Source organism: Diceros bicornis, chromosome 14 (genome assembly GCF_020826845.1).
Source record: "Diceros bicornis minor isolate mBicDic1 chromosome 14, mDicBic1.mat.cur, whole genome shotgun sequence".
Taxonomy (NCBI): domain Eukaryota; kingdom Metazoa; phylum Chordata; class Mammalia; order Perissodactyla; family Rhinocerotidae; genus Diceros; species Diceros bicornis.
Window position 1 is genome coordinate 27,796,400 of NC_080753.1, and position 27,738 is coordinate 27,824,137.

The 27,738-nt window shown below is 39.6% G+C and overlaps 1 protein-coding gene across 1 annotated transcript in view; it reads left to right on the plus strand.

Moving 5' to 3' along the window:
- The window catches only part of TMEM217 (transmembrane protein 217), a 30,594-nt gene extending 11,254 nt beyond the window's left edge, over nucleotides 1–19,340 (plus strand). The window contains exon 2 of the mRNA XM_058555473.1: nucleotides 18,742–19,340. Within this exon, the coding sequence (XP_058411456.1) occupies nucleotides 18,742–19,340 (599 nt within the window). The remainder of the gene's footprint in view (nucleotides 1–18,741) is intronic.
- Nucleotides 19,341–27,738: the final 8,398 nt, after the last annotated feature.

Consider the following 27,738-nt stretch of genomic DNA (forward strand, 5'->3'; position numbering starts at 1 on the left):
TCCCATCCTTCCATGTGAACTAAGTTATGTGCACGTGCCATAGGCTCTGCTGATAAGATCTGTCCAACCTAGACTTTGAATCAAGAGGGGCTTGTGATACAAAGAAGCAGAAACAGAAAAGAATTCACACTATTTGTGTGCTGCCAGTTGTGGCAGCAACATCCTGTTTAGGGGAACAGCTGTGACAACAGCAACGCCCAGGGTCTGGTGCTAGAAGGTCTCTCACTGCAACTATGGTGTCAAATGCTCATCAGTGGCAGCAGCAGTGTCTTCAGTGGCCCAGCTCTGTGGTGTGATGTTGGCTACCACCCTGTAAGCAAAATCTCTGAATGTGGTGTGGTAGATTGATTGCATTAATGGCCTCAATTCTTCACCTCTCCCTGCATCCGTGTTATCTTGTCACACCTTCCCATTCTGACTCTGGACTCACCCTTGTGGCTTGCCTTTGGTCAATGGATGTTAGCAAACATTACACAAGCAGAGGCTTGAAAAGCACCTGTGTGACTGCGCTTGCTCTCTGTCTTAGTCTGTTTGTGCTGCTATAACAAAATACCACAGACACGGTGGCTTATAACCAACCAAAATTTATTTCTCAGTTCTGGAGTCTGGAAGTCCAAGATCAGAGTGCCAACACGGTCGGGCGAGGGCCCTCTTCCGGGTTGCAGATTGCCGAACTCTCGCTGTGTCCTCACGTGGTGGAAGGGGCTAGGGATCTCTGTGGGTTCTCTTTCAATAAGGCACTAATTTCACTCATGAGGGCTCCACCCTCATGACCTAATCACTTCCCAAAGACCCCGCCTTCTAATACCATCACCTTGGGCATTAGGTTTTCAATATATGAATTTTGGGAGGACACAAACATTCTATCAATAGCACTCTCACTGTTGCCATTACCATTAGAACGTGTCTTAACCAGCCTGTTGGATGATGAGAGATGTGGTGCTAGGCCAAGTCTCTCTGAGTCATCCCAGCTGAAGCCATCCTAGCTCAGCCAACAGCCAGTTGAGCCTCAGGCATATGAATGAGCTCAGCCAAAATCAACAGAACTGTCTAGCCAACGAACAGTTGACCCCAGACGCTCGAGTGAGTCCAGCTGAGATCAGCCCAGTTTAGCCCAGCCCCAGATAAGCTGAACCCCACAGACCCGTGAACTAAGTACTGTTCGTTGTTGTATGACATTGTGGTTTTGTGGTTGTTTATGTGGCATTATTGTGGTAATAGATAACTGACAGTACTCTAGCCTTCTCCAAAAGACCAAGAGCTGTGCCTTTTCTGTTTAAATCAGCCAAGAGCTGGTATCTGTTACTGGCTCTAACACAGAGAAAGACTGAATGTAAATTAGAGAGAAACACAAGTTTCTCTTGGGTCAAGGGAGAGTTGTTTGAGGTGGGAGAGACTTTAGCATGTTTATAGGCAGAAGATTGGAGACAGTTGTATTTATTAGGATGTAAGTGTGGCTGCAAAATAACGGTGCTTTAAACATGATAGAAGTTTACAATTTTTCTCTCTCATGTAAAAGCCTAGGCTAGTGTGGCAGCTCTGCTCTGTGAAATCTTCTGAGGCCTAGGCTCCTTCTCTCTATGCTCCATAATGTCCTGGCCCACTTGGTCCAAGATGACTCCCTACCACATCCACATTTCAGCCATTGGGAAGAAGAAAAGGGAGGACATGACTTCTCCTTAATACCTGGTGATTGCATTCATTTCTTCCCCTTTCAACCCATTCTCAGAAACTGGTCACATGGCCACACTTAGTTGCAAGGGAGGCTGGGAAAGGCAAACCTTATTTTGGCCAACTCTGTGTATATCTAAAAATTCTGCTTCTGTGGAAGAAGGGGCAAACAGATAGTTCCTACCATGTCAATGGAGAAGAAGGGATAATTAATGGAAAAAAATCTCTCTGGTAGACATTATTAGCCATTTCCTTCTTTCTTACTTGTTAAGGGGACTCATTTTTTGGAGGGATGGGGCAACTGTGTTCCCAGTCTGAGAATAAATCATGATTTATATGACTAGTTATGGCACTCTTTCGTAGCTTTGCCAGGAACTTGCTTTTCCAGCCTCCCCTGCAGCTCTGGGTGGCCATGTGACTGACTTCTGACCAATGACCCTTGAGGGGAAGACTACCAGGGGGTTCTGGGAAATGGTTTCTTTCCTATGAAAGAGACAAACATGGAGGAGAGCTTACTGGTGCACTCCTGTGTGGGATACTGGTCTGAGGCACTATGGCAGTCAGCTTATGACCACAAAAGAAAGGCCAAGAGAATTACAGATGCCATCCTAGGGTGCTGACACTTTTTTTTTTTTTTTTTTTTACTGAGGGAGATTTGCCCTGAGCTAACATCTGTTGCCAATCTTTCTCTATTCTGTATGTTAGTTCCCGCCACAGCATGACCACTGACAAGTGGTGTAGGTCCACGCCCGGGGCCGAACCTGGGCCGCTGAAGCAGAGTGCACTGGCCTTAACCACTAGACCACGGGGCTGGCCTGCTGACACCTTTCTGAGGATTCAAATGGCCTTGAGGGATGAGTAGGGGTGAGCCAGGTGGAAAGATACTTGAGAGAAAAGATACTTGAGGAAGTGAGAGCATTATATCCATGAGAAGGAATGCTCAGAGAACATCCTTGGAAAGTTGGATCTAAGTCAGATCACGAGGATTTTATAGGCAGCCGTGTGGTTTATTGTCAGAATTACCTCATTCAGAGTTGGGGCTGGTTTCCCTGCTTGCTGGCTGATTCACCACCAAAGCATGCCAAGCATTTTCTGTCTGTAGGTTTAAGAAGATTGCCCATCTCTTCCTCCATTAGAAAGTTAAAAGACTTTTGTTTTGGAAAATCTAGGCTCTCGAAGGCAGAGATCTAGATTATGTGGGTGGGTAGGGAATGTTGATTTGAAAAGTTGAGGGAGAAGGGAATGGATCCCAACCCCTACAGCAAGTGGGATTTTCCTAACCTTGGGAGAAGGGAGAGGTGCCTTGTTCTGCCCACCTTGGGGCCTGTGTTTGACTCCCTTCCAGACCCTAGAGGGCCAGGATATCTGATGGGTTAGCTGTGTGGACACTGGGCTGGAGACTGAGCTCTAAGCCACAGCGTTCAGGGCTATGAGCAGTGGGACAGCTGAGGCTAGGACATCAAGCTTCTCACAGTGACCACACCAGCCTGAAGTCCAGAGCCCTTCCCTGAGATTCCAGGATTGGGTGAACTTGGGAGTTCTAAGTGACTCCAGCAAGGGACAGGGGGAAGGAGAGGGAGGGAGTGAAAAAAACTGATTGAGATCAAATTTCCTCCTAACTCCTTGAGGAGGAGAGCTGAGTCGGATTTTATATTATTTCTTAAAGATAAAATAATAGAGCCACTTCTTGTGTTAAAGTGTCCAATTATGGTACAAATTCGTACTGTGGTATATAAAACCAGGGGAAAGGGAGTGAGAAGAGGTCATAAATTATCTCAGTAGCTTTTTTTTAAGTTGATGGATTTTTTACAAGAAAACATAGAAGATGATATGTCTCTAAGAACTCAAGCTCGTATATACACGAAGTATCCATTTTCTTTTTTTAAAATCTAATTAAATTGGCCTGGTACTGCCAGGCTAAAAGGAGATCCAATGTCTGTTATCACTGGGGATCCCCTGGCTCTCAGGGATGCCTCAGAATCCAGATGTAGAACCTGATGCCAGAAATAGGGGCCAGCCTCTCATCCTTGGCCATCCATGGCCTGGTGGCATAGTGGTTAAGTTCGCGCACTCTGCTTTGGCGGCCCAGGGTTCACAGGTTCGGATCTTGGGTGCGGACCTACACACCGCTTATCAAGCCATGCTGTGGCACGCGTCCCACATATAAAGTAGAGGAAGATGAGCACAGATGTTAGCCCAGGGTCAATCTTCCTCAGCAAAAAGAGGAGGATTGGCAACAGATGTTAGCTCGGGGCTAATCTTCCTCACCAAAAAAATGGGGGGTGGTGACAGCCACCTTAGTCAAGCCCATGGAGTGGAGCCTTGAAGGCCACCAGCTCCTGCTCCTAGCCCCATATGAGTTGCAGGTATTTTTACTGAAGTTGGAGAATGTTAAAGAAAAAATTACTGATAACACTTGTTAAAGACTGTAAGGATGACTTTATTCGAGAGGGACTACTGCAATGGGTGTTTTGTAGTAAGGGAGAGAAATCGGGCCCAACCCCTGTCCAACAAGGACAAGTGGAGATTTGTTGCTAAGTAGCAGGGTGGGGATCAGCAGGTGGAAAACTACTAAGAGGAAACGTCAAGGCTAGGGGGATTCTTGCTGAAGGCAAGCCAGAGTGATCAGATACCAAAGGTGAGGGATTTTCACTCAACTCACTCAGCAGGATTCTCAAATTGGACTAAGCTCAAATTGGACTAAGCAGACCAAGGACAGAGCCCAAGGTCGGGGCCTAGTCAAAAAGAAGACTCAGAGGAGCTTGACTCAAGTTTGGTCAAGGGGGAGTCCCTAGCGCTTGGGGTCCAGCCCTGTCCCAGTTCAATACCCAGAAATCCCTTTTGAGGCCCTGTCCCCTCCCTGCAGCTCTGCCAGTAAGATTGCAGGGTCTTAACACTCCCCACAACCTAGACAGGAACCTCTATTTTTTTCTTTTTGACAAAGAATAATACCTTTATTATAAAAGGAACTCATACAGGTTGGAAAAAAAAATCGCTAACATTGTAATACATGAATGTATTAGGTACAGGACATAAATAACTTGTAAAAAGGGCAGTAAAACTGGTTAACAAATACTTTTAAAATATTCAACCTTAGGAGTAATCAATAAGATGCAAAAATTAAAATATGAAATTTTACCTACTGCATAGGTTAAATGGAAAGAATCCAGATAGAAAATGATTTTAAAATAATAATACCAAATGATGGCAAATTTGTGCTAAAACAGGTAGCCAGCCTCCAAGTTGGCCCTCAATGATCCCTGCCTCCTGATGATTACACCCTTGTGTAGCCCCTCCCCATGGTCCCCTCCAGGGTTGGTTTGTGTGACCAATCAAATGCAGCCGAAATGATGGATGTCACTCCTGAGGTTAGGTTGTGAAAGGTAATGCAGCTTCCATTTTGGTCTCTCTCTGGCTCTTGAATCACTTGCCGTGGAGGAAGCCAGCTGCCATGTTGTGAGAACACTCAGACAGCCTAAAGAAAGTCCCACAAGGTGAAGAACTGAGGTCTCTGGCCAACAGCCAGCAAGAAACTGAGGCTTCCTGCCAACAACCACATGAGTGAGCTTGAACAAGGATCTCCTCCCCCAGCAGAGCCTTCAGATGACCGCAGCCCCAGCAAATAGCTGGACTGAAACCACATGAGACGCCCTGAGCCAGAACCACCTGGCTAAGCCACTCCCAGATGCCTGATTCACAGAAACTGTGAGATGGAAAACATTTCTTATCCTAAGCTTCTAAGGGTTGAGGTAATTTGTTGCAGAGCGATAGGTAAATAATACAATAGTTGAGGGAGGAAAATAGGCAAATATACTTAAAGGTTTAAAAAAACCAAGCAGTTTTCTATCTTACCTCTAATTAGCCACCCAGACACATCCCTCAGAGGGCATGCTAGACTTTTTGTTATGAAAGGAAAATAAATCTCTATTTGTTTAAACTTCTGTTGTTTGAGTCTCTGTTCCCTGCAGTCAGATGTACTCCTAACTGATATAGGCGCCTTAGGCTGTAAAGCCTTATTATGTGCTCGTTGTCATTGTTATTTTCCTCCCCCTGACCCAATAATGCAAGAAATCCAATGAAAAGGAGCCCGCAGCAACATGTTCTGCTGGGATTGCAAGTCACATTGTGAAAGGAACTGAAAATATATAGTTCTTACCATAATTGAGTTAATCTAAGATGCCATCAACTGCAAGATGTACCATTATTTCAGGTACCACTGAGAAAAAAATACTGTTGATTAAATTATGCTCAGTGCTTTCTCATCACCTTGAATTTTTGTTTTCTACTTATCATAATAATTTTTTAGACTTATTTAGACATAGATTTTTATTTTTATTTTTTTATTTTTTGTTAGGAAGATCAGCCCTGAGCTAACGTCCATGCCAATCCTCCTCCTTTTGCTGAGGGAGACTGGCCCTGGGTTAACAACATCTGTGCCCATCTTTCTCCACTTTATATGGGACGCCGCCGCAGCATGGCCTGACAAGCAGTGCATTGGTGCACGCCAAGGATCTGAACTCGGGCCGCCAGCACCAGAGTGCATGCACTTAACTGCTACGCCACGGGGCTGGCCCCTAGACATAGATTTTTAAATCACATGTCAATACTTGTAAGAATACTCAACGTCAGGAGTAATCAGTAAAATACAAAAAGACTTCCTCTTTCAGTGTTGACATCCTTAGCGTATTTGGTTTTGTCTTCATGACTGTTGCCTCATAGTAACAAAATAGCTGCTATGGCTCTAGGCATCACACCCATTCAAGTTAAGAAAAAGGAAGATGTAGGGATGGTGCCAGCCACTTCATCTTTTTTTATCGGGAAAAGTAAAAGTTTTCCTGGAGTCCCTAGCAGATTTCTACTTATATGTCATTTGCCAGAACTGTGTCCCCTGGACACCCTTGATACAAGCAAATATCTGGAAAAGCAAATATTTTACCTGTGTCTAGATTGATTGCTATCCTGAACAAAAGCAGACTTCTGTTAGCAAAGAAGGAGGAATCGAGTATTGGGAAGGAAGGTAATGGTGTCTGCTGCAACACAGTTTAATAAACAGTAGTTTTACTTGCATAACAAATAGTAGTTACCCATTGGCATAAAGTAAAAATAATGATGGTGAAAATACTTATATAGTATAGTGCTTGCTATGATCCAAGCATTGTTCTGAGTGTTTTAAATATATGAACTCATTTAATCCTCACAGCAACTTTATGAGGTAAGTGCTGTTATTATCCTTGTTTTATTTTAGTATTTTTGATTATACCTTATCTTCTTACAATTAGATTTATCGTAATCCTTGGTGCATGCATGGCTCTCTTTTATTTACTTTTTAAATATTAGTTATTTTTAGTACTGTAATAGGTACAGTACTAAAAGTCCTCAAATCCTCCACCCCAAATAATAATAGGATCTGGTTACGAATTTGGACCTGACTGATCCACCCAACCCATCTCACTTCCTCCCCTGGCCTGAGGTGATCAGCATCTAGAATCCCAAGTTCATCCATTCCTTTACTTTCCTTATATAGTTTCCTTATACAGTTTTATAGTTTTATTGCATCTCTGTATAGTCCTAAAAAGTGTGTGTGTAGAATATATACCTATAGTTGTTTTTAACTTTATGTCTTCTTTTGGTACTGTTTTCACTTAACGATTACATTGGTAAGATTCATACATATTCTTCTTGTGTGTTGCTACAATCATTCATTATGACAACCATTTAACGTTCGATTATACAAATATGTAGCAGTTTATTCATCCTCAAACCCTTGTTTATTGAGGTATTTATTGCATTCGTACTGATTTTCTCTTCTCTGGTTATTAACTGGTCTACCTCTGTCATGTCCATGTTTGCAATAGCTTCGTGTGATTTGAACAGTTTTTCTACATCCTTTTTAATGGCTGCACAATGAGATCCTGCCTCTTCTGTAAGACTTGCAATCATGCTTTGCAAATGATTTGCCTTGTGTTTTCAGTTACTTGCTTTGTGCTACCAGAGAGAGGCTGACACATAGAGACTTTGATCTGATGGGCTTAGGGCACACAGAGAGCCCTTAGTTTCAGCCATGAGGAATGTTGGTGGGGGCGGGGGGGAAGGTGGGGAATGTCAGGTCATTGGTGAATGTTTCCTTGTTAGGATCACTTTTGCTTCCCTGAGCAAGCTGGCAAGTGTGGGAACCTGGATCATGACCACTGGGATAACTAGAATTCCCTGCACCTTGGCAAATTCTTTAACACTCCTCCCACAAAAGGTAGACTCTAATTCCCCTCCCCTTGATTATGGGCCAGCCTTGCTGACTCTCAAGAATAGAGTGCAGTAGAAGAGACGCTGTGGGACTTCTGAGGCTAAGTTAGGAAGAGGTGGTAACGCTTCCACTGGCTCCCTCTTTTTGGGACACTCGCTGTGGGGAAACCAATCAACAGGCTGTGAAGAAGCCGAATGAGCCAACAGAGAGAGAGCACATGGACAGTCCCGTATGGAGAGGAGCTGAGGCCACCAACTGACAGCCAGCAGCAATTGCCAGACACATGAATGAACGAGTCTTCCAGGAGAGGGCCCCAAAATTCATGAACGGACAAGTCATCCTGGACATGCCCTGTCCAAATGCCTCATCACACACAGTGTTAAGCTAACCTCCTGTGTTGTGTCCAAAGTCCTCGCCTGCAGAATCCATGTGCATAATAAGTGGTTATCTTGTGCTACTAAGTTTGGGGGTCATTTGTTATGCAGACTAGTCAAATTAGTAAAAAACGGTAACTGGTAATGCCCAGTTTAAAGATGTGGAAGCCAAGGTCTGGAGAGGATAGGTTCACAGTGAATGGGGAAGCCAAGATTTGAACTCTGGCCATTTGACTTGAAAATTTGCTTCCTTAACCTTGATGCCTCCCTTACAATTGTCTATAACCTGTTTCTTCCCTTGCATTTTCAGGACACCCTTGATGGCTCAGAGCACGACCAATTAACTCGCTCCCCCAATCCTGAGATTGAACCCCAGAGGGCAGTGCTTCCAAAAAAATATACATGCCAGTGCCCTAAATGTAGCCCACACAGAAGGGACCAGACTGATCTGCAGATTGTTGAATGAGACCTGCCCAAGTAAGATAAAAGCTTAGTTCAGGGCCTGAAAAACAAATAATGTTTTTGAGTAAACATTACACACTTTCATTGAATTCAAAAACAAAGAATATTTTTAAATAAACATTACACGCTTTTATTGAGTTCAAAATGAAGTGGAAGGATAAAAATCAACTCTTTCTTTTATAATATTTTGTTATAGTAATAATTTTTTTATTTTTTTAGTATAGTTTATTTAAAATCTACATAGAGATATCTTTAATTTAAAATAATTTAAAATTTTGTAAATATTCAAAGGTGGAATCAATCACTTCTAGTTGTGTAGTGTTTGAAATAGTGTATCGTTTTTAGAAAATTTCACAGATGAAAAGGCTTTGCCCTATCACCAACTACTTTTCGTGCTAACACTTTTAGCTCTTGGTTTAGACTATGGCACAGTTATCCAGCTGTCCTTCCACAATGCCAGCTTTAGCCATTTCCAGGGCTAAGAAGATATTGTATTAAAGAAAGCTACATCAGCGTAAAGGGAGCCAATGGGATTCACTTAATGATCTGGATTTATTAGGAACTCATGAAACAATTATATTTTCATAAATTTATTTTTATTAAAATTATATGTGTAGATGTAGTAATAATGCTTAAAGGCTTATAATAAAAGCAGCAGTCCTCTGCCCTCCCCTCCCTACCTGTAGTCGGACTTCCCACAGGCAACCACCTTCAATTCATCTATTTTCCCACCTATTTACCTCTTTATCTCTAAATTATACACTTATACTGATATTTCTTGAATAATCACTTTTAGACATTACCCACTGACTTTCCATCATGATAAATGAGGACTTCTTATCCCCTACACACGTACCCACTGCCTTTTCTCCCAAACTCCCTACATGGCTGTATCATCATTCGTGGCTATATCAAGACTACAACTTCATGAGTAGTGTTACTTGCAGTAGCCCAGAGGAGACATGATGGTGATTGGACTATGGTGGTGGCAGTGGAGATGGGAAAAACAATGAGTGACTCAAGATATATGTGGGAGGGAGAGTAGATAGATCTTAGTGAGTGTTTCTGGATGAGGGGATGAGACAGAGGGAGGCACATGGGGAAATGAGTAGATGGATGCTGATAATATTTATTGAAATAAGAAACACTGGAGTAGCAACAGGTTGGGGTGGGGATGGGAGACTTCATAAACTCAGTTTGGGACATGTTGAGTTTAGAGTAGTCTAAAGATGGAGGAGGATATTTGAATATGCAGGTTTGAATCTTCAGATAGAAGACTCAACTGAATTTGGAGTTGTCAGCGTGTAGGTGGCAACTGAACCATGGGAGTGAGTGAAGTTACCTAGGGAGAGAGTATAAAGTGAAAAGAGTGTCTTGGTTTGTGCACTGAGCAAGACTAACATTTAGGAATAAGCAGAAGGAAGCCAGTAAAGGAGTTTGAGAAGGAATTGCCAGAGAAGTGGGAAAAAAACAGGGTAAGTTTGCTGTCCGAAGCCAAGAAAAGATGCTTGAAGAGATGAGTGGTCAACTGTAGTGATAAATGGAAGGTTTTGATACCGAACCTCTTCATCTCAAGTTTGTGTGCCTGATGCGCAGTAAGCCAATCACTGAGGCACCTGGTGCTTGGAGGTAGAGAAAGGTTTATTTGAATTGGCCAAAACAAGAAGATGAGAGGATAGGTTCTCTCAAATCCTCCTTCATGAAAAAAGAAAGCATGGGTCTTTGTAGAGCTAAAGGGCTTGGGAAGAGGAGTTTTGGAGAAACAAAGGGGAAGTCTGTGTTTTTTCCACTCCAGATAAGCCCTTGGGCAACCAGACTTCTGGGTGTCAGCAGCAGCTGGGGGCTTTGTTATCTGGTGGTTGTAACTTCCTTAAAGGCATTCTTTTTCTTCTGCAAAACAAGCTGATAAATCCTTGTGACCCTTGAGTCACCCCTCAGGTTAAACAAGAAAACAGCACATAAGCTTACAATGATGCGTGGATTACCTTCCTTTCATCTGTGTCTGTGTTGGGAACAAGGTGGAAGGGTGACTGTGTTCTTACTGAATATTTACAGTAACCCTCAGGTACCTGGCTTCAGTTCCAGAGAGGGCACGAGCATGGGCTCTGGGACATAGATGATGGTAGAGGGAGAAAGGTACTTCGTTGTAGCGGGGAAAGGGGTGTGTATGTGGAAATGGGATCTGTGGATCCAGGGACAGAAGGTTTGGAATAGTTGTTGTAGGGAACAGGGGAGGAAGTTAACCAGAGAAGTGTAGCAGGATTTCCCACCAGTGTTGAAGGCCCAGTTGAAATTGGTGACCATGAATTAATAGTGGTACGAAACTATCTCTTAGGACCCTTGGTCTGGACTATCCTTGGAGGTTTGGAAAAAGTATATAGAAAATCCATTATGGGCAGAAGCCTTTCGGTGGAGAGTTCTTCTGACTTTTGCTATTTTGTATGTTGTTTGTGATCTGTGATTCTATTTGCATCCATTTGGGAAAATTCTACTTTTTAGAACAAGATATCTTTTTGTACCTGGTAATCAAATATATTAGCCCAGAGTCAAGAATAAATTTCTTTTCACTGCCCCTCCCAAAAAAGACGTACAAAAGCAAAAAAGAAAATACTTTTTACGGTAACTTTTCCTTCAGCTTTATTCAGCTACCCAGTGTCAGGCATGGAGAAGGCAGACAGTTAGGTTCATGCAAGGTTGGGATTTTTGTCTGGGTCCACATCCAGAGATTCTGACTTCAGCAGGTGTGGGCTAGGGACTGAGAGTCCTTCATTTTTTTTTAGCTACACTCTCAGGCAGACCTCAGAAGCAGCAGTTTGAAGAGGAATAATGGTCTTGAAGTGGTAAGCAAATCCAGGGCACAGCAGCCCTACCCTAAGTTGAAAACAATACATATTAAGGATAGAACACCCAGAGAGTATGAGCTTTCTGTTGACTTCTGAAAAATTAAATGGAGTTTACTGACAGTGATTTAAGTAGGTTCTTGAATGATTTGGTTTAATCCCACAGCCTAACTTAAAAAAAATTTTTTTTTGTATTGCTATGTTATTTTCATTTAAAAGAAAACTCATTGTTAAAACACTTTTTCAAAAAAAAATAATTTTTGTAAGAAAACGGTCCAATTGTGGATAGGCAGTTTACCCAGATCCAAAGAAGAATTCGAGGGCCCTTCATTACTGAGGTAGGCAAAATTTTGGCCCTTGTATTAGTTTTCTAGGGCTGCCATAACAAAGTACCACAGACTGAGTAGCTTAAACAATAGAAATTAATTTTCTAACAGTTCTAGAAGCTAGAAGTCTGAGATCAAGGTGTCAGCAGGGTTAGTTTCTTCTGAGATCTCTCTTGTTGGTTTGTAGATGGCTGTCTTCTCCCTATGTCCTACATGGTCTTCCCTCTGTGTGTGTCTGTGTCCTAATCTCCTCTGTTTATAAGGACGTCAGTCAAATTGGATTAGGACCCACAATAATTTAATTACCTCTTTAAAGACCCTATCTGCAAATACCGTCACAAGGCACTGGGGGTTAGGACTTTAACATATAAACTGGGGTCGGGGGGCACACACACAATTCAGCCCATAACAGTTCCTATGACCTTTGCCACTGGTATCACAGCTGTGAGTATAGCAAAAGGGACTTTGCAGGTGTAATTAAGGTAAAGGATCTAAAGATAAAGAGATTTTCCTAGATTGCCCGGATGGGCCTAATATAATCACACAAGCTGGTAAAAGAAGAAAACTGTCTCCAGTAGAGGCAGAAGAGGTGTGGCAGAAGGAGAAGTCAAGGAGATTCCAAGCATGAGAAGGATTTGGTGCACCACTGCTGGCTCTGAGAGCCCATGGGCGAGGACCGGAGGGAGGCCTCTAGGAGCAAAGGGTGGCCCTCAGCTGACATCCAGCAAGGCAATGGGGACCTCAGTTCCACAACTGCAAGGAACTGAATTCAGCCAACAACCTGAAAGAATTTGGAAGCATATTCTTCCCCAGAGCCTACCAATAAGAACCCAACCAGCCAGGGACACCTTAATTTCTGCCGTGTGAAACCTAAGCAGACAAACCAGTTGAGTCTTGAGGCAACCGGGCCTTCTGACCTACAGAACTATGAGATAATAAATTTGTGTTGTTTTAAGCCACGAATTTTATGGTAATTTGTTATAGCAGCAATAGAAAACAAATTAATAACCAACTGAAGAGTCAACAACTTAAGGAAAAGTACTAGAAATTAAATCTACAGGTGACTTTAACTTAGAACGAGCCAAATAATAAAATGAATCAAATAAAGTCACTAGCAAAGTTGAAGGTTACTTGGGAGATGAATCAAGACTTCTTCAAAGTCCTGTTGAAGCATCAGAAAATTAGCAGAGCCACCTCCCACGGGGCAAGGGCTTACTCTATTCAGGGCAAGTTGTAGCTAAATTCTGAATGGTTGTCGGAAACTGTGAATGATTCCTCTCCTGACAAGTAAAAATCAACATTGGGGGGTCTGAATGCATAAATAGTACAAATGCACCCCTCCCCCCATTCTCAACAAGGAAATAAATATATACAATTACAGCTACACTCATAAGATTCTTGTGAAACTCTAAAACAGTGCCTGGAACAAAGTAAGCTTTTAGTAAATGTTTAATATTATTATCATTATTATTATTATCTCGTTTCATTGACTGGTATATTCCCAAGAAGTAAATATTTTAATTTGCAAAATTAAAGCATAATTTTTTATTGACTTAGCATATAACTTGAGAGAGATATAATCCTATAGGGGAAAAAAAAGCCAATACTAAGATTTTATTTTTTCTTTTTTTTATAATTTTACTTATTTATTTATTTTTCCCCCAAAGCCCCAGTAGATAGTTGTATGTCATAGCTGCACATCCTTCTAGCTGCTGCATATGGGACGCGGCCTCAGCATGGCTGGAGAAGCAGTGAGTCAGTGCGCGCCTGGGATCCGAACCCGGGCCTCCAGCAGCGGAGCGCGTGCACTTAACTGCTAAGCCACGAGGCCGGCCAATACTAAGATTTTAAAAGTCACAAATAAGAATACAGAAAAAGTATTAATAATAATGTTTTTATGTTACAGAAAATGTCACATCTGCTTTATCAAATGAAATAAAGAGACTTCTAAAGCAAGAGTCTCAAACTGCAAGGCCTTCTGGGGCCAGGCAAGTAAAATAAATGGATGAGGTTAGGGGTATAGAGATAATAGGGAGTGGTGGAGACTGTAGCAACAGGACAGTATCCACCTTACCTGAAAGCATTTTAATTCAGATTCCTTTGAAAGATTGTGCTGTTCAAACAAAACATGTTTGAGGGCCGTGTTGCAATTTTTAGCTCCCTGGTTTTCCTAGTCTGTTCTTCTTTCCCAGCTTAAAGACCACTGCCTCCTCTTAGAGCAATCAAGAGTACACACTTAGAAGTTTTACTGTGTTGGAGGGAAGAAGACAAGGAGGGAAGAAAAGAAAGGAGAGAAGCTAGGAGAGAAAGGGAGAAAAAATAGAGAGGAACGTAATGGCCCTGAGAATACTGAGAACAGATGACTAAGACGAGAGACAATGGGGGAAGAATTGCAATATTTCTCAAGGGCCTGTTCTAATCAAGGCCCTACTTTAGTTGAGGCCCTCTGTTAGGAACTGTGGGATGGATGTAGTCTCTGGGCTTCCTGAGCTCACAAATGTCTGGGGCAGACAAAACACAAGTGGGTTGAGTGTTAAGATTGGTTTTGGAGCCAGACAGATTTGAGTTCAAATCCTGATTTTGCCACTGACCAAGTATACAGCCTTAGGCAAAATTAATTAACTTCTCAAACTCTAATGTCCTCATTAGTAGCCATTAGGATGATTATTATTAGTATAAAATATTTAAATAGCAATTTAAAACAATATAAAAGATGTCACAAGACAATACGTGATTTGTTACCAAATTAATTGTAAAGACAATAGTGACCCTGAGGTTAAAGGGAGACATCTCTTATAAGGAGATGGTGAACAGAACCATAGACTCAGTGAGACAAACATAGACAGGGAGAATCTGCTGGTTTCTTCAAAAGGGCAAAGTCAAGAGAGGTGCTAGATCCCAGTGGATCGCTGGTCCTCATTGGGCTTAGCTTTAATGTGGTGAAGTTTAGGTATATTACAGTACAGGCTAAGCTTTTGTAACAAAGAAACCCCAAAAGGCAATGACTCACTTATGATAGGAGTTTATTTCTCTCTCAAGTAACAGTGATCCATAGCTGATAGGGTGTTTACCACATTCAATAAGGGCTTCCAAGTCTGGATTGAAGATCAGTTCTGATCATGGCCAAGAATCACGAAGCAGGAAAAGGAGAAGGTGAGGCCCCTCCTTATCCTTTTATGAGCAAGACTGAAAAGTGGCACACATCACTTCCACTCACATTCCGTTGGTCACATGGCCACATAAAGCTGCAGGGGAGGCTGGGAAAGGTAGTCTTTAGCCCAGTGGCCATGTATCTAGCTGAAACGAAAAGTAAGAAGAGAGAAATGGATGTTGGGAAACAATTAACCGTCTTTGCCAGAGATAGACCAATGGGAACCCTAAAATTTAAGGAGATTTTTTAGGACTAGAAAGAGGAAGTCTGCTGTATGATTCAGGTGGGTGGTAGGCAGTAAACATTGCAGGGCCAATTATGCCACAGGGACCTTTGGAGTGAGACTAGATTACACATCTTTATCTACTCTAGTTTTTCCTTAGGGAACTCAGGTGTACCAAATTGGATTACTCATAATCTTATGTCATAAAAAAGTTATTACTAATACAATGCATGGCCCACTTTTGTTTACTAATTTATTTGTTTGTTTTTTATGCTGTATTGAGCATTTATGACTGCCCTCATTCAACCCAAGAAACAGAAGATTAACTACAATTCAGATTTATTTATATGCCCCTTTCTTATCCCTGAACCCTTATATTTCAGAGGTAACCACTATCCCAGATTTTGTGTTTATTATTCCTTTGCTTTTTAACCAAATTTTATCCACATGTATATGTAGGCCAAACAATATATTATTTAATTTTAGTTGTTTTTGAATTTTATAAAAAGGTTATCATACCATGTGCTCTCGATCTTGAGAAATGTATTAGCTGAGTGTAGAATCCTAGGTTGGCAGTTATTTTCCTTTAGCACATCTATAATTCTACTGGATTTTGGTTTCCTTTAGAAGCCTAACTGTGCTCCTATGAATAAAAAGATCAGCAACTACTTTTGAGATTTTCTCTTGGTATTTGGTGTTCAACAATTTTAGTACCATATGTCTAGGTGTAGATTTCCTTTTATTTATCCTAGTAGCAATCAGTGAGGTTTCTTGAATCTGTGGGTTGGTGTTTTTCTTCAGTTGTGCAAATCCTCAGCTATTATCTCTTCAAATATTCTACCCTATTTTCTCTCCTCCCTCACTCCTCCTCTCTCTCTCTCTGAGTCAGAATGTCTTATTAGATCCTTCATGTTTCTTCTCATCCATATTTTCCATCTTTTGTCTCTCTGTGCTACATTCTGGATGATTTCTCCTGACTTATCTTCTGGTTAACTAATTATCACTTCATCTGTGTCCAATCTTACCAAATACACCCACTAAATTTTTAATTTCAGGTATTGAGTTTTCCATCTCCAGAAATTCTACTTGGTTCTCTTTCAAATCTGCTAGGTTATTTTCTATGGTTTCCTGTTTCTACATATATTTTCAATATTATATTTTATTTATTTAAATGTAGTAATCAAAGGAAATTCTGACACACGCTACAACATAGATGAACCTTGAGGATATTATGCTAAGTGAAAGAAGCCAGTCACAAAAAGACAAATACTGTATTATTCTACTTTACTACTCTGGATATATCATATCGAGATATATCATATATCCAGAAGAGTAAAATTCATAGAAACAGAAAGTAGAATGGTAGTTGCCAGAGGTTGGGGGGAAGGGAAAATAAGGAGTTGTTGTTTAACGGGTGTAGAGTTTCAGTTTTCTAAGATGAAAAAGTTCTGGAGATTGGCTGCAAAACAATGTGAATATAGTTAACACTATTGAGCTGTACACTTAAAAATGGTTAAGATGGTAAATTTTATGTTACGTGTATTTTACCACAATTAAAAATAATGCAAAAAAATGTAGTAATCATAATTGTTTCATAATCGGGTATTTTTGCAGTTCTGTTTCTGCTGTCTGTTATTTCTGCTGGTTCTCACTTACAGGGCCTTGTTCCTTGTGTGCTCGGTTATTTTTCACCACGTACTATTCCCTGTCCCTGAAAAATAACTGATGGAGATTCTCTGAGGCCCAGCACAAAGATGCATTCCTCCAGAGAGGATTTGAGTTTGCTTCTGCCAGACACTTAGAGACACTTCCAATTTAGGACTACTTTAAACTAGATTTATGACTTAAAAGTTTTTTTGAATACTTCATGTAATTTGGACTACAAATCCACAAAAAAGCTAGCTATGATGACAATGTCTTGAGGAGAGTTTTCTCCCCATATGTTCAGTGTAGTACTAAGTTAACTTTCCTTGGAGTCTCTTGGGAGAAAGATCAGGTTTACTTCTGATTCACTTTTACTCTAATCAGCCCTTTGGGGAGCCACAACTAATATAGGGAAGGCCTTCTAAGAGACTCCCTACCTTGGCAGACCCAGAGGTTTGATTTTATTCCTCTTTACCTTACAGAGCTCTCATAATGAAATTCAAGTTTGCCCAGATTGACCAATACCCTCAGAGCAAAATTGACATCCGTGCTTGCTTACCTGTCCCAGTTCCTGAACTCCGGAGTCCCACTGTTATGTATCAAGACTTTGGCCTTCTACATCTACCTTGTCAGCACTTCTGTGCTGTTAAGACTATTTTAAAACTATTGTATACAGCATTTTTAGTTGTTTTTAGCGTCAAGTTGGCCCCAATAACTTAACCAATCAGAAGTCCCTCTACTTTATCTTTATATCCCTTTCATTGATTTCTGCTCTTCTGTTTAGTTTTTTCCTCCTATTTTTTGTTGTTCTTATTGTTGGGATTTTTCCCCTAACTTGTTGAGTTGAACACTTAGCTCATTATTGCTTTTTCTTTTCTATTATAAGGCTATTCTATCCTAAGGTTCTAAATTTCTTTCTTTCTTTCTTCCTCCCTCCCTCCCTCCCTCCCTGCCTCCCTTCTTTCCTTCCTTCCTTTCTTTTTTGGTGAGGAATATTCACCCTAAGCTAACATCTGTGACAATCTTCCTCTAGTGTGAGACACCACCACAGCATGGCTGATGAGTGGTGCAGGTCCACTCATGGGATCCGAACCCGCAAACCCAGGCCACCAAAGCGGAGCGCAGCAAACTTAACCACTACGCCATGGAGCTAGCCCCCTCTAAATTTCTTTTAAAGCACACCTTTCATTGTATTTCTTAAGTTTTGATATGTAGTGGTGGAGTGATTGCTCAAAGCCAATTGGTGTCCACCAACTGCCTTGATCATCAACTCCTCACCTCAGCAGGGCTATTGTGCTGCCCTGATTTTTCTCCTGAGACACCTGCACTCAAGGTCTGGACAAGTGCAGCCCATTTTCTCCATCAGGGGGCGGCAATGGTTGCCCAAGGCAGTGCTAGGAAAGATAAGAGCATAATTTAAATAACGTTTTCTACTCAGTGTTTTCTAATACTGGCTACATATAAAAATCACTAGGAAGTTTTGAAAAATACTGATGTCTGGATCCCACCCAGAGAATGTTCTAATTGGGCATGGGTACTTTCAGTGATTCTAATGTGCAGCCAGGCCTGAGAACCAGTTGTCTAATTTACCTGCTCACGGCCACCAGCCCCAGACTGCATCCTCCCTCCTCCCCAGTCACGCTCCCAATCAGTTTTAAACAGTCTTCTGTCTTCCCAAAGCTATTTCCTGGTTTCCATATTTCTCTCTGTTGTTTCTCCAGGGTGAATTTGGGGAATAAGGCAGAAACCCTGGTAATTTACGACATTGGGAAGAACCAGAATTGTCCCTCCTCCTGTTTGTCTTCACAGGAGGTCTCAGCATGAGATCCCACCGACCTCAGCACTGGTGTGGGATAACCGCCAAAACGGGCACCGTGTTATCAGGGGTCTTTACCATCGTGGCCACTGACATGTACCTCACCTTCGAACAGAAGCACTTAAAGGGGAGCGATTGCGCTGAGCTGAAGGGACGGGCCAAGAGTGTAAATATGCTGATAAATCAGTTCATCACCTGCTGGAGTTGGAATATAGTCCTCTTCCTGTCTTCCATCACCATCATCATCAGCTGCTTGCACCTGTACTCCGTATATGCCCGGATGTACACGGGCTTGATGATCTACATCGCCTGGATTCCTTCCTATGAAATTGCCAACATTGTAATACAAGTCCTCACCAACAAAGAGTCTCTCATTGGAGAGGTCAGGTTCATGCGCTGGTTTGGCTTGGTGTCCCGTATATTCATGCACTGTTTCTGGATATTCTTTGTCGTCACCTATGCCCACACCATCTACAAAAATGAAGGCCAGGGCAATATAGTTCCCTACAACAGATATATTTCTACAGGCAGAGGAGAGTTCCCATGGCAGAAATCAAAGATAGTCAACTTTTCCCGCCACTATAGTGAATAACGTTGGCCTTTTTCTCTCCCGTGAGAGGCAGATCCCCCAGGTTCTCATGGCAGTTCTGTTTCCATCTCTTTCACTTTTGCCCATCTGTTCAGCAAACAAAGAGCCTACTGCCACCCTTTCGGGGAATGTGGAGAGAAATGTGATTATAATCACAACTGGAACATCCTGCTCATTGAAAGTGCTTAGTTAAAGGGCACTGTTATTTATCAAGCACTCCTTGAGTTCCTCCTTCCTATTCTGGTCTGTACCACCTTATTGGTGGTAAATGAAGCTGAGTTGCAGTCTGCCAATCCTTTCATCTTGGTATGTCTTCATCAGCCGTCAACCCACAGCTCTCTAGTTTAACCCTGGGACAGACACATCTGTATTTATACCTCAGATTGTTGTAGCACAAAGGATACTGTTGGTGCCTTGGGGTGGCTTTGTGCTCTGGTTTTTCTTCCTGCTATATTCCAGATAAGTAAAAGAATAAAAATAGATAAAAATCATTCTTTACTTTCTGTCTTAAGTCCTCCTTTGCCCAAATTTGTCAAGAATCACAAAAAGCACTTGGTTAATCAAAAGGTCTTTGCTAAACTTTTCTGGCCTGTCACTGTGCTGGACACTGTAGGAGGATACAAAAAGTGTATGATATGAGGCCTGACCCTGAGGATTTTGCACTTTAGTGGGAGAAACTAAATCACTATTTATGAATCAATTAGCCACCCATGTAAGACAGTACAAGATTACACATTATCACAGATCAACAGACTTCACTTTGCGTTCAGGTGCAGAAACTGTCAGAAGCAGTTTAAGCCAGGATGGAAGGAAAACTGAGAAAATTTCCACTTCAAACATTAGACATTATGTTAACTGTTTATTTATATAATATCTTTCTTGTGGTATAATTTACATACAATAAACTGCACATGTTTAAAGTATATAATTTGGTTAAGTTTTGACATAAGTACATCCCAGTGAAACTATCACCACAATTGAATTCATGAACGTGTGTATCATCCTCAAAAGTTTCCTCCTAATCCCTGCCTCCTGCCCCTTTCTGCACCACCCGCTACCATCACAAGGCACTGATCTGCAGTTACTATATATTAGTTTGCATTTTCTAGAATTTTACATAAATGAAATCATACAGTATGTACTCTTTTTTTGTCTGGCTTCTTTCACTTAGCCGAATGCCTTCAGACTCATCCATGTCATTATGTATATTGATAGCTCATTCTTTACTGCTGAGTAGGATGCCATGGCATAAATATACCACAGTCTGTTTATCCATTTGCCCGTTGAAGGACATCCAGTGGTTTGCGGTTTGGGGCAATTATGAATAACAACGCTATAAACATTTGTGTACAAGACTTTGTATGGACTTATGATTTCATTTATCTTGGGTAAATACCATTTTAACTTTTTAAGAAACTGACAAACTTTTTTCTAGAGTGGGTGTACCATTTTATCTTCCCACTGGCAGTGTCTAAGAATCCCAATTCCTCCACATCCTTGCCAGCACTTAGTATGGACAATAAGTTTTTCATTTTAGCCGTTCTAATAGGTATATAGGGGTATCTCATTGTGGTTTTCATTTGCATTTCTCTAATGACAAATGATGTTGAACATCTTTTCCTGTGCTTGTTTAGCATCCTGATTTCTTTTTTGGTAAAGTGTCTCTTCAAATCTTTTGCCCATTTTAAAAAATTAGGTTATTTTATTGTTGAGTTTTGGGAGTTCTTTATATTTTTTGGATACAAGTCCCTTATCAGATATATGATTTGTAAATATTTTTTCCAGTTTGTTCCTTGTCTTTTCATTCACTTAACAGTGTCTTTTGAAGAGCAGAGATTTTTAATTTCAATGAAGTCCGATTATCAATTTGTTCTTTTATGGATCACTCTTTTGGTTATTATGTCCAGGAAATCTTTGCCTAACCCACGATCATGAAGGTTTTCTCCTATGGTTTCCTCTAGAAGCTATAGTTTTAGGTTTTATACTTAGATATATAATCACTTTTGAGGTATTTTTTATGTATGGTGAGAGAGACAGATCAAAGTTCACTTTTTTACTCCTAGATATCTGATTGTTCCAACACTGTTGAAAAGATTATCCTTTCTCTACTGAATTGACTTTATATATACCCAGATACCTATTTCTGGACTCTATTTTATTCCACTGGGCTATTAGTTTATGTGCCAATGCCACTCTGTCTTGATTACGGTAGCTTTATAAGTCTTTAAATCACATTCCCCCATCTCTGTTCTTTTTCAAAATTGTTTTGGCTGTTCTAGGTCCTTTGCATTTCCATATGAATTTAGAATCAGCTTAGAATTTCTATTTTAAAAAAGCCTGCTGGGATTTTGATTGGGATTGCATTGAATCTATAGTTAATTTGGGGAGAATTGACATTTTAACAATATTGAGTCTTTTAACCCGTGAGAACAGTATCTCTCTCCATTCACTTGTCTTCTTTAATTTCTCTTAGTAATGCTTTGTAGTTTTCAGTATACAAGCCTTTCACATCTTTTGTGAGATTTGTCTGTAAGTATTTTATATTTTTGATGCTATTATAAATGGTGTTACTTCTTAAATTTTAATTCCAGTTGTTTGTGTTAGGATATAGAAATACAATTATTTTTTTGTATTGATCTTGTATCCTACAATACTGCTAAACTCATATATTCGGTCAAGTAATGTTTTTGTAGATTCCATCAGATTTTCTGCATAGTCAATCATGTTGTCTGCAAATAAAGACAGTTTTACTTCTTCCCCTTCTTGCCTTATTGCACTGGCTAGCACCTCCAGTATGACGTTGAGTAGAAGTAGTAAAAAGGGATGTTATTGTCTTGTTCCTGATTTTAGAGGGAAAGCACTCAGTCTTTCTCTATTAAGTATGGTGTTAGTGGTAGGTTTTTCATAGATGTCCTATATCAGATTAAAGAAATTCCCTTCCATTCCTAGTTTGCTGAAGTTTTTTAAAATCAGGAGTAAACGTTGCATTGTCAAATGTTTTTTCTACATGTGTTGAGATGATCATATAGTCTTTATTTTTCAGATGATTAATATGGTAAACTACTTGGATAGAGTTTTGGATGTTAAACCAACCATGATATTCCTGGGATAAACTCTACTGGGTCATGATGTACAATCCTTTTTATATATTGTTGCATTCGATTTGTTAAATTTTGGTTAGAATTTTTGCATCTATGTTCATGGGGGATATTTGTCTGTAGTTTTCTTTTCTTCTTCAATGTCTCCATCAGGTTTTGGTATCAGAGTAATGCTTGCTTCATAGAAAGGAGTATTTCTTCCTTTCCAATTTTCTGTAGGAGCTTATGTAAAATTTGTATTTATTTCTTCCTTAAATCTTTGATAGGATTCAGCAGTGAAGCTATCCGGACCTGGAATTTTCTTTGTGGGAAGTTTTTAATTACAAATTACAAATTTTAAAAACAGTTGCAGGACTGTTGAGGTTATCTATTTTCTCTTGAGTAAGCTTTAGTAGTTTGTGTCTTTTAAGAGACTTGTCCATTTTACCTAAGTTCAAGTTTATTGCCATAAAGCTGTTCATAATATTCCCTTATTATCCTTTTAATATCTGTAGAATATGTAGTGAAATCACTGCTATCATTTCTGATACTGTTAATTTGTGTTTTCTCTCTTTTTTTTTTCTGATCAGCCTGACTAGAAGTTTATTAGTTTTTTGTTTGTTTGTTTTTGTTTTTGTTTAGTGAGGAAGATTGGCCCTGAGCTAACAACTGTTGCCAATCTTCCTCTTTTTGCTTGAGTAAGATTGTCCCTGAGCTAACATCTGCGCCAGTCTTCCTCTATTTTGTATATGGGATGCCACCACAGCATGGCTTGATGAGCGGTGCATAGGTCTGCACCTGGGATCCAAAGTTGTGAACCCTGGGCCACTGACGTGGAGCGCGCACGCTTAACCACTACGCCACTGGGCCAGCCCCAAGGTTTACTAATATTTAATGAAACCAGCTTTTGGTTTCATTGATTTTGTCGATTCTTTTTCTGTCTTCTGTCTCATTGATTTCTTCTCTGATCATTATTATTTTCTTCTACTTACTTTGAGTTTAATTTGCTCTTCTTTTTATACTTTCTCAAAACTGAGGTAGAAGCTGAGGTCAATGATTTAAGATCTTTCTGATTTTCGTTTTTATTGAGGTGACATTGGTTTATAACATTATATAAATTTCATGTGTACATAATTATATTTTGACTTCTGTATAGACTACATCATGTTCACCACCAAATGTCTAGTTGCCATCCATCACCATACAAATGTGCCCTTTCTGCCCTCCCTCACTCCTCTTCCCATCTGGTAACCACCAATCTGTTCTCTGTATCTATGTGTTTGTTTGTTTATCTTCCACATATGAGTGAAATCTTATGGTATTTGTCTTTCTCCATCTGACTCAGTTAGCTTAGCATAATGCCCTCAAGGTCCATCCATGGCTGAATAGTATTCCATTTTATATATAAATAAAAGCTGAGTATATATACACACACACACACACACACACACACACACACACATACATACTACATCTTCTTTATCCATTCATCTGTTGATGGGTACTTAGGTTGTTTCTAAGTCTTGGCTATTGTTAATATTGCTGCAGTAAACATAGGGGTGCCTATATCTTTTTGAATTAGTGTTTTTGTTTTCTTTGTATAAATACCCAGAAGTGGAATAGCTGGATCATTTGGTAGTTCTATTTTTAATTTTTTGAGGAATCTCCGTACTGTTTTCCATGGTGGCTACACCAGTTTACATTTCTACCAGCAATGTACGAGGGTTCCATTTTCTCCACATCATCTCCAACACTTGTTACTTCTTGTCTTTTAATAATAGTCATTCTGAGAGGTGTGAAGTGAGGTCTCGTGGTTTCAACATCACTAATTATTAGTGATGTTAAACATCTTTTCATGTGCCTGTTGGCGATCTGCATATCTTCTTTGGAAAAACATCTGTTTGGACCCTCTGCCCATTTTTTAATTGGGTTGTTTGTTTTTTTTATTGCTGAGTTGTATGATTTCTTTATATATTTTGGATATTAACTCCTTATCAGATATATGACTTGCAAATATCTTCTCCCAATTGGTTGGTTGTCTTTTCGTTTTGTTGATCGTTTCCTTTGCCATGCAGAAGCTTTTCAGTTTGATATAGTCCCATTTGGTTATTTTTTCTTTTGTGTTCCTTGCCTGAGGAGACATATTCAAAAACATACTACTGAGACCACGGTCAAAGAATATACTGCCTATGTTTTCTTCTAGGAGTTTCATGGTTTCGGGTCTTACATTCAAGTCTTTATTCCATTTTGAGTTAATTTTTGTGTATGGTGTAAGTTAATGGTCTACTTTCATTCTTTTGCGTGTGGCTGTCCAGTTTTCCCAATACCATTTATTGAAGAGACTTTCTTTTCTCTATTGTATGTTCTTGGCTCCTTTGTCAAAAATTAGCTGTCTATAATCTTATTTTCTAATACAGGGACTCAGTGCTATAAAATTTCCCCTAAGTGCTGCTTTAATGGCATCACACAAATTTTGATATGCAGTGTTTTCATTTTTAGTTGGTTAAAAATATTTTCTAATTTCCCTTTGATTTCTTCTTTGATCTGTGAGTTATTTATAAATGTGCTACTTTGTTTCAATATTTGGGGATTCTCCAGAAGTCTTTCTGTTATTGATTTCTAATTTAATTTTGGTATAATCAGAGAACATACTTTGTATTATTTGAATCATTTTCAATTTATTGAAAATAGTTTATTGTCCACAATATGTTCTATCTTGATGAATGTTTCATGTGTACCTAGAAAGAATATTTATTCCGCTATTGTTGGGTGCAGTGTTCTATAAATGTCAATTAGGTCAGGTTGTTTGATGGTATTGTTCAAATCTTCTAATATCTTTTCTAATTTCCTGTCTGCTTGTTCTATTAATTACTGAAAGAGAGGTATTGAAATCTCTGACTATACTTGTGGACTTGTCTATTTCTCTTTGTATTTCTATTAGTTTTTGCTTCATGTATTTTGAAACTCTATTAGTGCGTGCACAAATGTTCAGGATTGTTATATCCTTCTGATAAACTGACCCCTTTATCATTATGAAACGACCTTCTTTATCCCCAGGATTATTCTTTGCCCTGAAACTTTCTTTATGTGATATTAATGCATCCACTCCGGTATTCTTTTGATTTGTGTTGACATGGTATACCTTTTCCTGTCTTTTAATTTTTAACCAATTTATGTCTTTATATTTAAAGTATGCTTATTATAGGCAGTATATAGTTGGGTCTTGCTTCTTTATCTCCTCTAACAACCTCTGCTTTTTTATTGGGGTATTTAGATCATTTATTCTTAGTGGACATCTTGTTATTTGTTTTCCATTTGTCCCATTTGTTCTTTTTCCTCTTTTTCTACCTTCTTTTGGATTAATTTAATATTTCTATGGTTTCGTTTTATCTCCTTTGCTACCTTATTATAGATAATTCTTTGTTGTGTATTTTAATGATTGTTTTAGAGTTTATGGTATACATCTTTAACTCATCACACTCTACCTTCAAGTAATATTATGCCACTTCACATATAGCATAAGAACCTTACAATAGTATACTTCCAATTTTCCTCTCCTATTTGTGCTACTGTTATCATATATTTTACTTTTATATATTATAAACCTCATCCTACATTGTTATTTTTGCTTAAATTATCTTTTAAAGAGCTTCAAATAATAAGAGAAATATCTTTATTTATTTATCTTTTTTACCCATGTTGTTACCATTTCCAGTGCTATTCATTCTTTTGTGTAGGTCCAGATTTCTATCTGGGATCGTTTTTCTTCTGCCTGAAAGACTTCTTTTAACATTTGTTGTAGTGTTGATCTGCTGACAATAAATTCTTTCAGCTTTTGTTTGTCTGAAAAATATTATTTCACTTCTATGTTTTAAAATATAAATATTTGTAATTGTAAAATATATATAACACAATTTCCCATCATAAATTTTTAAGTGTAAAGTTCAGCAGTGTTAAGTACATTCACATTGTTGTGCCACAGATCTCCAGAACTCTTTTCATCTTGCAAAACTAAAACTGTAGACTCATTAAACAACAGCTCTCCATCCTCTCCTGCCCCTAGGCCCTGGCAACCACCATTCTACTCTCTGTATCTATGCATTGATTGCCCTAGGTACCTCATATAAGCAGAATCAAACAGCATTTGTCTTTTTTTTTTTTTTTTTTGGAGGAAGATTCACCCTGAGCTAACATCTGTTGCCAACCTTCCTCTATTTTTTTTTTTTTTTTGCTTGAGGAAGATTTGCCCTGAGCTAATCTGTGCCAAACTTCCTCTATTTTGTATGTGGGTGGCCGCCACAGCAAGGCCGCCAATGAATATTGTAGGTCCGTGCCTGGGAACTGAACCTGGGCATGCCAAACTTAACCACCAGGCCATGGGGCCAGCCCCCCAGCATTTGCCTTTTTTTGCCTGTTTATTTCGCTTAGCATAATGTCCTCAAGTTTCATCCATGTTGTAGCATGGGTCAGAATTTCTTTCCTTTTTAAGGCTGAGTAATATTCCATTGCATATATATACCACATTTTGTTTATCCATTCATCTGTTGATGGACATTGGGTTGCTTCCACCTTTTGCCTATTGTGAATAATGCTGCTATGAACATGGTTGTACAAATATATCTTGGAGACCCTGCTTTCAATTCTTTTGGGTATATACCCAGAAGTTGAGTTGCTGGATCATATGATAATTTATTTTTAATTTTTTGAGGAACCACCATACTGTTTTCCACCACAGTGGTACTATTTTACACTCCCATCAACAGTGCACAAAGATTCTAATTTCTCCACATCCTCCCCAGAAACCCAACCCAAAATTATTATTTTGTTTTTTTGGTAATAGCCATCCTATGGGTGTGAGGTGGTATCTCATTGTGGTTTTTATTTGCATTTCTCTGATATTTAGTAATGTTGAGCATCTTTCATGTGTTTATTGATCTTTTGTGTATCTTATTTGGAGAAATGTCTATTCAAGTCTTTTTCCCATTTTTTAATCAGGTTATTTTGTCGTTGTTGAGTTGTAGGACTTCTTTATATATTCTGGATATTAACCTCTTATCATATATTTGATTTGCAAATATTTTCTTTCTTTCTATGGGTCGCCTTTTTACTCTATTGGTTGTGTCCTTTGATGCACAGAAGTTTTTTATTTTGATGTGATCCAATTTATGTATCTGTTTTTCTTTCTGTTCTTTCTTTTGTTGCCTGTGCTTTTGGTGTCATATCCAGGAAATCATTGCCAAATCCAATGTCATGAAGCTTTCCCCATATGTTTTCTTCTAAGAGTTTTATAGTTTTACCTCTCGCGTTTAGGTCTTTGATTCATT